Here is a 15,912-nt window from a genome sequence, read left to right on the forward strand (position 1 = left end):
TGTGCTTGTCATGTGCAAGGCGGTGCTTATACAATTGCAATTTGATTAAAGAAATGAGATATTCCAATCTGTTGTGAACAAGTGCCCAGTGGTTTTGAGGTTTGCACGTGTTGTTTTGAGAATGTCATTTCTGTTTCGTGAAATGATCCAAACCAATTGAGAAAAACTGTAAAGAGCCATGGAGGAATAGTTGAATATGCCTCAGTAGGACTTAAACTCAATGCACAAATCTGCAATCAGAGTATCATGTATTTCTTTTCAGCAGGATTTCTTGATTGTCATCTCTGCGTTTTGACCTGGCTGTGTCACATGACTATAACAGCCAATGAAAAGAAAATAGCAAATAAAAACGTAAGAATAGTGCATTACTCTCAAACAACCACAAGGGGGAGAAATATTATAACTAGAAACAAAGTTATAAAGAGCCTGACAAAAACAAAAGAAAGAGCACATAAGATAGTATATAGTAATTCATATTTTCTGTTCTCAAACTGTTGCCATAGTAACAACAATTACAAATATTTGTTTCTGATTACACCAGTGGCAAAACATTAGGACACAACGTGATGTAGGATTGCAGCTTTAGGCTTTACTGTCCAATTAATAGGATGCGAATACTTACATGTAACATAAAGAGTGACAGCAATTCTAGCGTTGGAATAGGTGACGCAAGTAGAGGAAGATATGGGGATGCTGTGTGAGACATCTTCAGACTTGGGGGTGACAATTGCTCATGTTACTCTGTAAGCGTTTGTATATTGTTTCACCTCCTGGTCTCCTTGATGCATCAAGTCTACATTAAAATCTTTTGCATAAGACATCAGCTGCTGCCTGATTTCTCCTTTCATTAGCTTCCAGTGATTACAATCAGTGATCATTTATTACCACCATTCTTTCACAATAGTATAAAAGCAAATCCCTTTGCACCTTATTTATTTATATATTTCATTTTGTCAGACTTTAAACCTGTATTTTGACTTCCATTGTACCTTGTGTATAACATTTTATTTTGTGTGTATTTTTTTACCTTGCATTTTAGTTTTTTTATATGCCTGGCTGCTATGACTATGGCTATGACAATCTAATTTCCTGGGGATCACGTCTACTACATACTCCGGTACAGAGGGTGGCGGTAACCCGTCATTAAACCAAAGGAAGAAGAAAGTTTGTTCTCGACCGGGCATCATCATCACCTAGTTCGGCCGCATGACATGTGAATGAGGCTGGCTAAGAAAACGGGGTTGAAGAGGATACTGTTTTAGTGACTTTGTTAAAGCTACGGTTAAGTAAGAAAATGCCCAGGAAAACGAAGGAGGAATTGGAGTGGGTGGGCGATGAAGGCGCAGCGGCAGCTGGTGAGATAATGTTAATTTAATGTTAATGTTAGTTTGTTGAGCAGCTAGCAGCAGGCTAAGTAGCGTCACAGTCAACGTAAATCTAGCAGTAGTCCCGGTAAAAGTGACCAATAGTGCTTCACTAGAAATCTCCAGCAAATGCGTTTACGTCAGCATAACCCACACAGCATCAAGCCTCATTTTTAGAGAAGATGGGAAAACAAAATGGAAAAGTGAACAGCCTCGTATTGAACTATGACTTCCAACGGAGAAGGCTTCAGCTAACGTTAGCCTCGACGAGGCAGTTCGTGAAATTAAGATGACAGTTAACTCACAGTTTGTAAGTAAAATCTGACGTTAGGTTTAGCATTTTGAGGCAGGTGACCTCGGTTGTTACTTCTCCCCCATTTGCTTTCTTTAACTGTGTGATTTAAGGTGAAATCGAACAATGACTAAGAGGGTACAACTGTTGACTCTCATGTTAATGGTGTTGTCGTGTGCTTTGAGCCACTAGCTCTTTAGATGTTGTTCCACCACAGACTTCGACCACAGCTTCATCGCTTCCGTCTACACATATTGACACCAAATGTTGAAAATGATTACTGTATACATATGTAGATTATCCTGTCCTATCTGGCCCCTATTGAAGGACAATGACATTCCTAAAGAACGTGTTCGACTTTTAGCCCTTTTTGAAAGGTGGCCTCAAATTTAAGTTGAGTCAGCACTTGACATCAGTCATTGTTTATTTTGAAATGCTGGTATACAGACCTGACAAGTCAAACAATGTCTTCATAATGTCTGACAGTTCTGTACATGTCCCACTAGTCCCCTCTGATGTTTTTGTGAAATAAAAAATCTGTTCTCTTTAAACAGAAAAGACTGTGAAAAAAGGAAAGAAAGATAAACAGGGAAAAAAGACTGTGAGTATTTGCAATGGCTCATTTGACTAGTTTTTAAGTATCAAAATACTTCATAGCTGATGCTTTACCTCAATGGGACAGTGTGTCTCATTGGATTTGGCGTTTTAATGTTTTTCTCCAGTTCTTTGAGGAGCTCAGCACAGATTGCAAACCTGAAAAGGTACATGAAGTGGCTGGAAAAGACACACAGGGAAAACAGGTAATCTTTATTCTCTGGTAGGTCTTTACCTAAGGATATATATATATATATATATATATATATATGTATGCATATGTATGTGTATATGTGTTTGTATGTATGCATATGTATGTGTATATTAGGGCATGCTTGATTATGGAAAAAAATCATAATCACGATTATTTTGGACAATATCGAAATCACTATTTTTCAAACGATTATTAATATGTGCCCTTATTCTGAAGTCTATGCTTTATTCTTTAAATGACTGGAGCGTGCGCAATAAAGTGAATAACTTCCGGTTCAGGTAAAGACTGATGATGGCTGCGTGTCTTATTCCTCCGTGAAACCAGGATATCGGTGCCCGGTTTTTCAAACCCCGTAATGATGGCAACCCTAACACTCCAATAGCGCGTGCTATACTTTGGGGGAAGGACTGAATTGCGAATGCGCGTCTTTTGAAAAAAAATGCCAAATAATCGTTTCAACTCGATTAGAGTAGTTTGGAGATCGTTTGACCCCATAATCGAAATCTTGATTAAATTTCAATTAATTACACTGTGTGTGTGTGTGTGTGTGTGTGTGTGTGTGTGTGTGTGTGTGTGTGTGTGTGTGTGTGTGTGTGTGTGTGTGTGTGTGTGTGTGTGTGTGTGTGTGTGTGTGTGTGTGTGTGTGTGTGTGAACCTTGTGGTCGGAGGACAACTGCTCTACCCCCACAGCCACCCCTCCTAATGTAGGAGTAGTGAACCACCTTTATGACATTCTTGGAACATCTCCATAATTGGCGTAAAGAGTTTACTTAATTTTTTTTAGTAAATTTCAATTGGTTATCCTTCAGGGACAGCTGTCTTGCCGGCCCGGAATCAAATCGATTGCAGCTAAATTGCATCCTTTGTCAGGTCATAATCTAGGTAGGTTTTAGCTTCCTTGGAAATGCATGGGAATTTAAAATGATCTAAAAAGGACATTTGTTTGTTGGGTGGATTTTCTGAGTAGTCTGTTTGAGTCTCAGCAAGTTATTCGGAGTTCTTTCCGCAGATATTATTTGAAGTTCACTTCAAACAAGTTCAGATCCCTTATATAAAGTTTTACATGGACTTTCTAGCTTTTTGTATGAAGGGTAACATTAAAAGCACCACCTATAATCAAACTACCTGGCAGTGTTAATAAAGTCAGAAATAATTTGTCAAATTGTGGTGGGGTGGCGGATGCTCTCTGTCCGCTGGTGGGAGTGTGCTCACCTGTGTGCGCGCACGTGTCACTGTGTGTGTGCGCGCATATGTCTGTGTGTTGATGTGTGGGCATCGGGAACTCCGCCGTGCTCCAGAGTGTGTAGGCATAACATAGGTCAGCCCTAATCGTCAACCAACCTGGTTTATTTGTTCACATATTACATACATCTCCAGTCTTCTTGCCAGTGTGAGTCATAGAAAACATACAAAGTTTGTCTATCATAATCCACACTGATGCGAGCAGGATGGAGAAGCCCTAAGCGGACATTTCTCTTGTATAGTTTAGTTTTAACGTCGTTGAAAGCTGCCCGTCTCCAGGCAAGATATGCACTGTAATCCGGATAGAGAGATAAAGAGAGCAGGATGCGCTCTTTATCTTGATAGTTTCTTAATTTCTTGTCTTGGATATCTTAACCATATTTGCCCATTGGATTGGTTCATTTCAGATAAACCATGTCAATATCTGTTTTTTTGTCTTGCCTACCTGTGACATAATTTTAAACTTTCCCCTTTAGAAAAAAAAAAAAGATCGACGGAAAGGAAAAGGTGGAGATGCAAATGAGGATGATGATGCAAACGTCATGCTGAAGCTGAAAAAGCTCTCAGTGCAAGCAAGTTATGAGGACGATGAGCCAGGTATAATGTTTCATGACTGATGACCACAAATTAAATTATTTTGTTATATTATTTCCCTATTCATTGTGCCTGCCTTCCCTTTCCACAGCCATTGCCACCAGTGAAGGAAAAAAGGTTTGTTAGTCTACACTGAAACATTGTGTTTCACCTTATACCTTCTGACTCTACATGCTGGCTGTGTAAAGCATCTATCTATGATGTCTTTCAGGGTGGAAACATCTACGCTGCTCTCAGTCAGGGCCAGAGTGATGAGGATGCTGATATGGATGAAGAAGATAGACCAGCTAAAAAAGTACAGTATTGTATTTCAAATACAGTGGAAACCGTTTCTTTCTCTCTCTCTGTCTTTGTTTGAAATGACGCCACGATCTCGTGTGCGCTGACACAAACACAAATGCACACACAGTCACATAGACAAGTGGTGTCATCGGACACGTGTAAACTCGGACTGGGTTAAAATAGCTGAATTTGTAAACTTAGACAATGTCTGGAAGGGCTCTCATACTGCTCAGTGGCCACTGTGTTTCACATGGATGACTATTACAGAGCGAGAGCATTTTTTTCATCCTCGGCATTACACAGGAACCATGACGACACAGAGTATAGTTTACAATGCAAACTACATTTACCCCATAAGTTTAGTTTTTGGTGTTGCTGTCGAAAACCCCCAAAACTTAATAGAGTACAACCTAGCTACAGTCTCTTAGTGTACACAGTTTGCCCATTTAGTAAAGAATAGCGGGCTGTTTACTGTTTTTTTAACAATTGATTACACCTTTATAATTCACAATATTCATCAGTGTTGTGTTTAATTGCAGCGTCGTCCGTTCACAGCTTCCTTTTGTCCTGTCATACCTGGACTCATTCAGGAAATGTGTGCTTCTGTGCATGCTCTAGCCCGGCCACTAGTTGCTGTTGATCTGTGGAGAGGGTCAATTTGCTACATGTATTATCCCAATGAATAAAAAAGTAAATAATTTAGTTTTTTCAAATGTATTTAATATCTAAATCTTAAATGTATCATTTACAAAAGCCAGACTGAAATTATATTTATATACACAGACAGGTGCATCTCAATAAATTATCATGGAAAAGTTATTTATTTTCGATAATTCAATTCAAAAAGTGAAACTTATATATTGTCTAGATTCATTACACACAGAGTGAAATATTTCAAGCGTTTATTTCTTTTAATTTTGATGGTTATGGCTTACAGCTAATGAAAACCCAAAATTCCTTATCTCAGAAAATTTGAATATTACATAAGACCAATAAAACAAAGCCTGTGCCTGTGGCACTGCTGAGGTGTTATGGAAGCCCAGGTTGCTTTGATAGCAGCCTTCAGCTTGTCCGGTGTATCATCTTCCTCTTGACAATACCCCATAGATTCTCTATGGGGTTCAGGTCAGGTGAGTTTGCTAGCCAATCAAGCACGGTGATTCCATGGTCATTTAACCAGGTATTGGTACTTTTGGCAGTGTGGGCAGGTGCCAAGTCCTACTGGAAAATTAAATCAGCATCTCCATAAACCTTGTCAGCAGAAGGAAGCATGAAGTGCTCTAAAGTTTCCTGGTAGACTGCTGCGTTGACCTTTGACTTGATAAAACACAGTGGACCAACACAAGCAGATAACATAGCTCCCCAAATCATCACCGACTGTGGAAACTTCACACTGGACTTCAAGCAACTTGGATTCTGTGCCTCCCCACTCTTCCTCCAGACTCTGGGACCTTGATTTACAAATTAAATGCAAAATTTACTTTCATCTGAAAAGAGGACTTTGGACCACTGAGCAACAGTCCAGTCCTTTTTCTCCTTCGCCCAGGTAAGACACTTCTGACGTTGTCTCTGGTTCAGGAGTGGCTTGACACGAGGAATGCGACAGTTGTAGTCTTGGATACATCTGTGCGTGGTGGCTCTTGATAAACTGAATCCAGCCTCCGTCCACTCCTTGTGAATCTCCCCCAAATACTTGAATGGCCGTTGCTTCACAATCGTCAAGGCTGCGGTTACCCCTGTTGCTTGTGCACCTTTTTCTACAACACTTTTTCCTTCCACTCAAATTTCTATGTATATGCTTGGATACAGCACTCTGTGAACAGCCAGCGTCTTTAGCAATGACATTTTGTGGCTTACCCTCCCCTTCCCAATGATTGTGTATCCTACTGAACCAACTTTCGAGACCATTTAAAGGCTTAGGAAACCTTTGCAGGTGTTTTGAGTTATTTAGCTGATTAGAGGTGTACATCCTGAGTCTACAATATCTTACTTTTTCACAATATTCAAATTTTCTGAGATACTGAATTTGGGGTTTTCATTAGCTGTAAGCCATATTCGTCTTGTTAAGATGATGCTTTTAATGCGCGACAGACTCAACGCACATGACTGCAGATCGTTCCGATCACTTTAACCCTGATGTCCTGTCTGTGTGGGTCACGTTACCTCTCGTGTAGCAGTTCTAAATGTGTCTCATAAACTCTAGAGTGCATCAAACAAAGTAAAGTGAGTCAGTCCTGTACAGGTCCTAATAACTTGTGATCATTGATGGTGTTGATTGTTCAAGTATAAATTGAGCGCAGGTCAGCGGGGGAATGACTCACTGACACAGGAAGACCGGACCTTTTCATGAGCGTCATGATAGTTTTAAACCCTGTCTGTATGTGTATTTTAACATACGCACATGTTAGATATAGATATTTCAGATTTACAACTAATTAGCTCACAGTGATTTGTTTATCAAATTAACAGATGGTATCCTATGAGGAGGATGAGGCAGAGAAAGAAGACGCTGAAGAGAAAACTACAAAGACCAAGAGGGCAGAAGCCAAGTCCAAGGTGGGTGCTTGTACGGCCCCAAGTTATATTAAAACACTGTATGGATTAAGCAGGATTTTACTCTGAATTGGGTGTTTGTTAAAGGTTCAGTGTAGAATTTAGTGACATATAGTGGTGAAGTTTAATGTTGCAGCTAAATTCACCTCACCCTCAGGTTGCAAACATGACAGAGAACCTGTGCTAGCATTCAGTTGTCATAAAAACTGAAAATGTGTTTAAACTTGGATGAATGTTAATTTTCTCTGTTTATTCTGCTGTGAAGCACAATGTTTAACTTTCTATGTCACAAACGTATTTCCAACACTTCCCAAACCCGTTTAAAAGTAAAAGCTCTCTAGCCTGTTTCTGACTCCATTAATTTATTCTAAGGTTCTACCGGGCTTTGATTGTTGTTATCGACAGACCGGAAGATACGAATCTTACATCCCAGAGTGTCCTGACATTTATTAGGGCCTGAGCACCGACAGGCACTGACAGACGTGAGGCCCTAAAATTGTAATGATTATTAGGGCCCGAGCACTGACTTCAAAGGTCAGGTGAGACCCTATTGAAATTGTAAGGATTATTTATTAGGGCCCGAGCACTGACTTCAAAGGTCAGGTGAGACCCTATTGAAATTGTAAGGATTATTATTATTTAGGGCCTGAGCACTGACTTCAAAGGTCAGGTGAGACCCTTATTCAGGCAAATGAATTGGCTTTTTGAGGGCTTTAACGTGCTCAAATTCTTACCAAAATTTGCAGAAAGTTAGAAAGTGGTGAAAATTTACGTATTCAAATTCAAAGAATTTTTAATGGGCGTCGCAAAATGGCTCAACGGTGCCCCCTGAGACCCCCCGAGACCCCTGGAATGTGTTCCCATTGACCGATCTTCACAAAAATCGATACACAGGTGTATCATGACCAGACAAACAAAAAACGTCATAGGAGCAATTGGAAAAACACAACAGGAAGCCTGCTATTTTGCATTTAGTGGCCATTTTGGCCATATTCCACATTTTTTCTTTGATGTACTTGTACCAGGGTTTTCATCGGATCAACTTCAAATTGAGATGAGTGTCATCACAACAAGATGGGGATAAAAACTGACTGACGGATTTTTTTATCGTCACACGGTGTGACCGTGGTGTGGCGTCAAAGTTTGATTACACGCCATTAAAACACGATGTTCTGTAATGCGAACATACATGGACTATGAATCCTTTGATTTCAGTCTTCCTAGATCAAAGGAAACTTTATGTCTTGCAAAGGTCACGTCTCTTTCTCTCTCAGAACTGGTTATTTTTGTTTTTTCAGACAAAAAGCATGCAACGCTTCAAAATGCATGTGCTCGGGCCCACCCAGTGCTGCTTTGCAGCCCTAGAAATTTTAGTTCATATTTATTTATTTATTATTATTATTCAGGCAAATGCGATGCGCGGCGTCAAAGTTTGATTACACGCCATTAAAACACGATGTTCTGTAACGCGGGCATACATGGACCATGAATCCTGTAATGCTGAGCCGTAAACAACAACTCTACTCCTGCAGTGACAGTGACAGTGGTCCTAGATGAAAGGGATCTGTATGTCTTGCAAAGGTGACGTCTCTCTCTCAGAATTGGAACATTTCCTCAAACCGTGTAAACATTGAGGTACGGCGAAGGTTTACCACAAGGCGTAACTACTGCTGCCCCGGTGTAACATGAAGCATAGCTACTGTGCATCGGCCCAGTCTAATAAAGACATTTTAACATTTTACCTTTTTTCTTTTATTCTAAAATTGAAATGATACCCAACCCTAGCTAGATGGCCAATCATAGCAAACTATACTTTATTGGGAGGAAGCCTTAAAGAAACGTTAATTAAATCCAAGCATTTAAGATATAATTCAACTTTATACATAGAGCCAACAATGTATAAATGCTCCAAACTGCAACTACGTTAATTACTACAATAAGATACTCTCTTGATGTGTGCTATCAGCATAGGAGGCTTCATAAATAGTCCCATTATGAGGTAGGAGTATTTCTAGTTCTTGATTAATTTTCAGTGGGATTCTTCGAGCCTTAAAGGGGACATTATGCCCATTTTACCACAAGTTGATATGGTTCATTGGGGTCTTAATGAGATGTCTGTAACAAATTTTGGTCAAAACACCACAAGGATAATTTAAAACGGCACCCTTTTTACCCTGTCTAAAACACCCCTCCTCAGATTGAACTGTTTTGAGTGCCTGTTCCTTTAAAAGCTAATGAGCCAGCTACCCCCTCCAGAGATACGAGCGAGTCAGGCAGGTCGAAGCCTAACTGTGAGTCAGGCGGCTTCGCCCGCCTGACTCTCTGCCAAGGGGGTCTCTTTAACTGATATACATTGTGTTATTCATTGACAACAAAATACCGTAAAAAGGATCAATGGAAACCAAAATCAGAGGGCTGAATTCAAAGTCACACCGAAATCAAAGTGAACATTTTCCTCACAGCCCTATCAGACTTGTCAAAATTTTCATCCCAACAACTTGTGAAGTAGTGTGCATGGCCATCTATGGAAGAGCTGGATTACCTGTACAACCTGATTGGGCTCCTTTATAGACAGATTTACATCCCTGAAGTTTAGCTGACATGGTGTTTATACTTTAACAATTAAGTATTCCACAATTTTTCTGAGCAGTGCTTTTTCTGAATCTGATTTTGATGATTTTTTAAAAAAATCTCTTCCTGTAGTCCCCTGATATTCATGAAACAGAAGAGAAACGAAAGAAGGGGAAGATGGAACAATACAAGGTAAGTAAAAAGCAACAATTTTGTTTTTGCTTTTTTTTTAAATCTCATTTTAAACAACTTTCAGGTTACCATTATGTGATATTCCTGTCTATGTAGAAAGGAAAGCCTGCTGAACGATCATGCAGCGAGTATGAAGATGATGATGAGGAGGATAGTGACGGAGGTGACATGATGATGGTATGCTTGCCCTCCACAAAGCTCTTCTTTGTTGCTTTGGATTACTGTGTTAACTCATCTCTGCCTCTAACCATTAAGAGTGCTGAGGATACCATCGCAGAACAGGCCAAACACCAGGAAGAGGACCCAAATGCTAATCTTAGTAAAAAGGAGAAGAAGAAGAAAAAGAAACAGGTGATCATTATGGTCCATTAATTGTATGTCCTTATTTTAATGGGGCAGACTTCATATTCCACCTGTTATTATAATTGTTTTTCATGTCACAGTCACACTATACGCTGCTGGTGATTGGTGTAATCTTAAGCCTACTGAGTTGTCCCTCTGCTTCCTGTCCTTTTGTTGTAGATGGAGTATGAGCGTCAAGTGGCCAGTGTTAGGGCTCAGAATGCCCTGGAGGGAGATTTCTCCATTTCCCAGGCGGAGATGTCCTCCAGACAGGCAATGCTGGAGAATGCCTCTGATATAAAGGTTATTTAGTTTAATTATAACAAAATGTATTCATACTAATGTTTACAAATTGGTTATTTTTCATAATTTTCACTCTAAAGATGCTTTAAGTAAATGTATGTCCTACATAAACAATGGTTAGTGAAGTTCTCTTTTGTGTACTTCAGCTGGAACGGTTCAGCATATCTGCTCATGGCAAGGAGCTTTTCATCAATGCTGACCTTCTGATTGTAGCAGGGAGAAGATATGGTTTGGTTGGACCAAATGGGTAAATATATTTTCATACCTCCACCAAGGAGATAATGTTTTCTTCTACGTATTATACTGCACAACCTGCTGTACCAAAGTCAAGTGAAAAGGTAGTTTTGTTTTACGGGCAAAAAACACGTAGTAATCTAAGGTTAATTAACCGTCGCCTGCCAAGGTGGCACGCCGCTGGCGTTGCTTCCACGGTGGTATACCTGTCCTGTCTTTGGTCTTCTTCCAAGAAGGGCAACACTTTAAAGCGTGGATCTTGTGCTGAGGCGATGCACAGGATCTGTCGCTCACCTATCTCTTCCCAAGATCTCCGGATACGGTGTTTTTAATGTCCCTCGTAACGGTGGAGTCCCTTGCTTGGACATGAGCGCCGTTGCACAGCTGTGCATGCAGCGGTGCTATAATAGACAGCGTAGGGGACTTATCTTCTGACATAAGAGTGTTGCAACTTTTAGCGGCTTCAGCACATCTTCAGCACAGGCCAGGTCCGCTTCAGTTAAGGTCCACAACTCCTTGTCATTCTTCCGCACATCAGTGGAGAGTAATGCTGCGCAAATTGCGTGCTGCAGCTCTAAGAAGTGCTCCAACATATCACGGGCGCCGTTCCACCTTGTAGCTACATCTGTCATGAGCTTGTGTTCGGGGAGATTAAGTAGCTTCTGCTTTTCATTCAGGACATGGCTTGCAATTCTATGATGCGAATTGTTCCCAGTAGATGGGAAACAGTGAGTGCACGTTGAATGGCCAATTTCAGACTGTGCGCAAAGCATTTCACGTGCACTTACTTCGCCAGTGGTGCCGTGATTGTCATATTAGAGGCATTATCTGTCACCAACACAGGATCCTTGTCAACAAGCCCCCCTTCATTAACCACGTCCCGTTTTACTAGGATCCTCAGCCTCCACACCTGGCTCCAGTCAAAGTACTCCACTCACAACATTCAATCAATCAAATTTTATTTGCATAGCCCATATTCACAAATCAGAATTCGTCTCATAGGGCTTTAACATGGTGTGACATCCTCTGTCATTAACCCTCAGCAAGAGTCAGGAAAAACTATTTAAAACCCTTTTAACAGGTAAAAATATGTAGAAACCTCAGAGAGAGCCACATGTAAGGGATCCCTCTCCAAAGACGGACAGAAGTGCAATAGATCAATCAATCAATCAAGTTTTATTTGTATAGCCCACATTCACAAATAACAATTCGTCTCATGGGGCTATAGATGTCAAGTGTAGGAAAACATCGGGATTTAAGTTTTTAGCAGCATCGATGAGGGTTAACATTTTGAAGGATAACTTCAACACTATATGTCAAGCAGTCCTGCTGCAATCATAGTCTCTGGTCAGCAGCCAGCAAGATCACGATCCAGCATCAAGATGGGATCCACTATAGTCCACAGTCATTGTCCACTGCCGCCAGTTAGGATCCATCATCAGCCGCCGCCTCGGTCCACCACCATCCGATGCCAACGCGACAAAGGATCCTCCATTACCACTACGATCAGCCCGCACGATATAGAATCCGCCATACTGGATCCACCATTGCGTCCACTGATGCGCAATCCACAAATCGTAATCCATGGTGCGGCCACAGCTGTGGCCCTGCATCTGCGGGCGATAAGGCACAGGGACTACAGGGAAGGGGTCAAGTTAGTTAGATGTACTGATGAGATAATAATTACTTTGATGTGATAAGGATGGAGAAGAGAAAGGAGAAGCTGGAAAGAGAAGCCCCGTGTGTCATGTGTTATAAATTCGCTTTGCGCCTTAGCGTCATCAGGGGTTTTTGCCATGTAGGGTACACTGAGGCTCAAGGTAAATCTGACTGGCTACGGGTTTGTATGGTAGTTCGATGAAAACCATGTGGCCCATTCAGTAGATCAGACATCAATACCTCTATGCCTTTTTAAACTAAACGCTTCCTATTTTTGAACATAGGACGAGTTACTTTATGCCACACTAATTAGCTCTAGCTATAAGCTTTATCAAAAAGGAAGGTTTTAAGCCTACTCTTAAATTAACAGATCGTGTCTGCTTCCCGAACTACAAGTGAGAGATTATTCCACAGGAGAGGAGCTTGATGGCTGAAAGCTCTGGCTCCTACTCTACTTTTAGAGACTTTAGGGACGACAAGTAAACCTGAATTCTGGGATCGGAGTGCTCTAGTGGGTTGATAAGGTTCTAACAGCTCTTTAAGGTAGAAAGGCGCCATATTATTAAGGGCCTTGAAGGTGAGAAGGAGAATTTTAAATTCTATTCTAGATTTAACAGGAAGCCAGTGTAGCGATGCTAATACTGGAGAAATGTGCTCTCTTTTCTTGGTTCTCGTCAGGACACGTGCTGTGGCATTTTGGACAAGCTGCAGAGTCTTTAACGACTTACTGCTGGAGCCTGATAATAATGACTTACAATAGTCCAGTCTCGATGAACATTGGGTTCATTAACAACTTCAATTTAATCTGATATCGCTCTCCCTTGTTTGCATGAGACGTTCTGCATCCAAGCTTGCAGGGTAGTCTCATGCTTGCGGGTAATCTGCAGCGAACTGTACTATTTACCCCTTGTGACTGACTAGTTATATCACCTGTCACCCCATGCTCTATGGAGGACCATACATGACTTGCGTATAAATTAATAAATAAATGTATACTTAAAGAAACAAATAAATAAATGGTGACAAGCTCAAGTCTCAGTCACTGCTTGTGTCTGAGCGAGTGTGTGGCGGTGTGGGGGGCAGAGCCCCGGGGCCTGTGTGTGTGTATGTGTAGCTTAGTTGACCAATCCTGCTCGAGACTGAGGTTGGAACCTCCTACCTCATTTACATATGGACACAGAAAAACAGAAATAAATATATGTTGAAATAAATAAATGTGTAAATAAATACAGAAGTAAATCATTTATTTATTTATTTCCACATTTATTCCCACTTTTATTTCAAGATGTATTTATTTGTCTCCACACACTCGCTCAGAGACACAAGCAGTGACTGAGACTTGAGCTCGTCACCGTGAAGCAGCCGCTCAGTGACTTTGTAGAACAGTGGAAACAGTGAAAACACAGAATTTCTCTGGTCACATCTGCTCTGTGATCAGCGGCTTCATGATCAGAGCAGAAGCTGCAGGTGGTTTGTACCGATCTGCAGCTTCTGTTTCCTTCTCCTCTCTGCTCTCTCCTTCTGCTCAGCAGAACACAAGACGTGGCGCTCATAGTCAGGACTTCTGACACCAAAATCATCCCAATAAAAAATAACCTTAACTAATCCTTTGAACTAGTTCATTTTAAGTGGCAACTGGCTCAACACTGCAAACAGCTTCTGGACACGAGTCAGCATTGAAAGGCAGAAGTAGTAGGGCTAGATCATTACACTCCTGTGACCAATCCTGCATGAGACTGCGGTTTGGCCCGCCTTTCTCATTAGCATATGGACACAGAAATGTGGAAATGAACAAATGTGGAAATAAATGAATGTGGAAATATTTAAGACATTTATTTATACATTTCTGTAATTATGTCTGTATTTATTTATTTATATCTGTATTTATTTATGCATTTGTTTATACACTTATTATTTTATTTATTTATAGTTAAGTCATGTATGGTGGATGGGGACATTTAATAATGAGAGGAAATTTCAAAGTTCTCAGTTACAAAGTGTTTTTTTGCAGAGTGTCAGGGTTGCCATCATTAAGGGTTTGAATAACCGGGCACCGATATCCTGGTTTCACGGAGGAATAAGACAGGCAGCCGTCATCGGTGTTTACCGGAACCGGAAGTGATTCACTCCAGTCATTTAAAGAATAAAGCATAGACTTCAGAATAAGGGCACTTATTAATAATCGTTTGAATAATAGTGATTTCTATTGTCCAAAATAATCATGATTATGATTTTTTTCCATAATCGAGCAGCCCCAATTTGTAGCACAAAATTACATACAGACAGGCAAAATTCGACATCAGGAAAAAAATAGATCCGCTTGTGCTAGTCATGAGAAAACAACAGCTTTCTTGTTGTTTGTCTCAGCTGTCTCTCTTGCTTAATCATGCTCTCACCAAAATAATACCTGTTAACACATGAATACAAATCAAAATCAGTTAATAATCCAAGACTAGTCTAATTAACTTACATACATCATTAAGACTAGTCTTGCTGAAGCTTCATATAAAGTTTCACCATAACTATTACTTGACCTTTTTGAAGAAGCTTGGTCTCCCTTGGTCTCTTAAAGAGTCTGCCTGTTCTGAGTAGCCACTGGTTTATTTGTGTGATGACAAGTAGCCAAGAAACTAAGGCTTGTAGTGATGGCAGATGTCTTGCTTATTGTCCGCTTGTGCATGTGAATGATAATGTGATTAAGTGTTCTCTTTTTTCAGCAAAGGAAAGACCACACTACTAAAACACATAGCTAACAGAGCTCTCAGTATTCCACCCAACATTGATGTGCTACTGTGTGAACAGGGTAAGCTACCTGCTACAATGTGCCTTCCATAATTTCTGTCTCTTTCAATGCTCTTATTTCCACTGACCATGTATACTTTGTTTATGTCAGAGGTGGTAGCTGATGACACGCCGGCAGTACAGGCTGTGCTGAAAGCAGACACTCGCCGCTTGAAGCTTCTGGAGGAAGAGAAACAGCTGCAGGCTCGTCTCGAAAAGGGAGAGGACATTGTCGCTGAGCGGCTGGAAAAGGTGAGTGTGTGCGCGTTTTTTTTTTAATTCCTCACTCTTTGACAGTACTCATTTCACTTGTCTTTCACATCAACATTTTCATTTTCCCCTATTTCATACATGAACAATTAGAAAAATAGCTGTGTAAAAATAATTAATACATAAAACAACATATCTCCATATCCACCTATGCCAGGGGTGTCAAACTCAAATACACAGTGGGCTGAAATTAAAAAATTGCTACAACTCGAGGGCCAGAAGGGTTCAACATTTATTGAAAACTTATTGAAAGAACCTTAGTGCACATATTGAACCTGGAACTAACAAGGCCTATAGAGTATTACCGATAAAACATTAATTATGAAATAAATTAAATAAAAATTAAAAATAATACATAAATAAATAAAAAAGTAATAAAATCAGTTTCATTAATTGCTTTCTGGCTCTATCTGCAGTATTTCCAG

At 40.4% G+C, this 15,912-nt stretch overlaps 1 protein-coding gene across 1 annotated transcript in view; it reads left to right on the forward strand.

Annotated features, from left to right (window-relative positions):
* Positions 1-1,207: 1,207 nt before the first annotated feature.
* The window catches only part of abcf1 (ATP-binding cassette, sub-family F (GCN20), member 1), a 37,374-nt gene continuing 22,669 nt past the window's right edge, over positions 1,208-15,912 (forward strand). Inside the window, exons 1-14 of the mRNA XM_061092474.1 lie at positions 1,208-1,355; positions 2,211-2,257; positions 2,379-2,456; positions 4,183-4,303; positions 4,392-4,417; positions 4,512-4,595; positions 7,052-7,138; positions 9,839-9,898; positions 9,995-10,075; positions 10,154-10,249; positions 10,421-10,543; positions 10,690-10,790; positions 15,154-15,239; positions 15,330-15,469. Of these exons, the coding sequence (XP_060948457.1) occupies positions 1,295-1,355; positions 2,211-2,257; positions 2,379-2,456; positions 4,183-4,303; positions 4,392-4,417; positions 4,512-4,595; positions 7,052-7,138; positions 9,839-9,898; positions 9,995-10,075; positions 10,154-10,249; positions 10,421-10,543; positions 10,690-10,790; positions 15,154-15,239; positions 15,330-15,469 (1,191 nt within the window). The 5' untranslated portion in view covers positions 1,208-1,294. The remainder of the gene's footprint in view (positions 1,356-2,210; positions 2,258-2,378; positions 2,457-4,182; positions 4,304-4,391; positions 4,418-4,511; positions 4,596-7,051; positions 7,139-9,838; positions 9,899-9,994; positions 10,076-10,153; positions 10,250-10,420; positions 10,544-10,689; positions 10,791-15,153; positions 15,240-15,329; positions 15,470-15,912) is intronic.

Source organism: Limanda limanda, chromosome 19, assembly GCF_963576545.1.
Source record: "Limanda limanda chromosome 19, fLimLim1.1, whole genome shotgun sequence".
NCBI classification, from domain to species: domain Eukaryota; kingdom Metazoa; phylum Chordata; class Actinopteri; order Pleuronectiformes; family Pleuronectidae; genus Limanda; species Limanda limanda.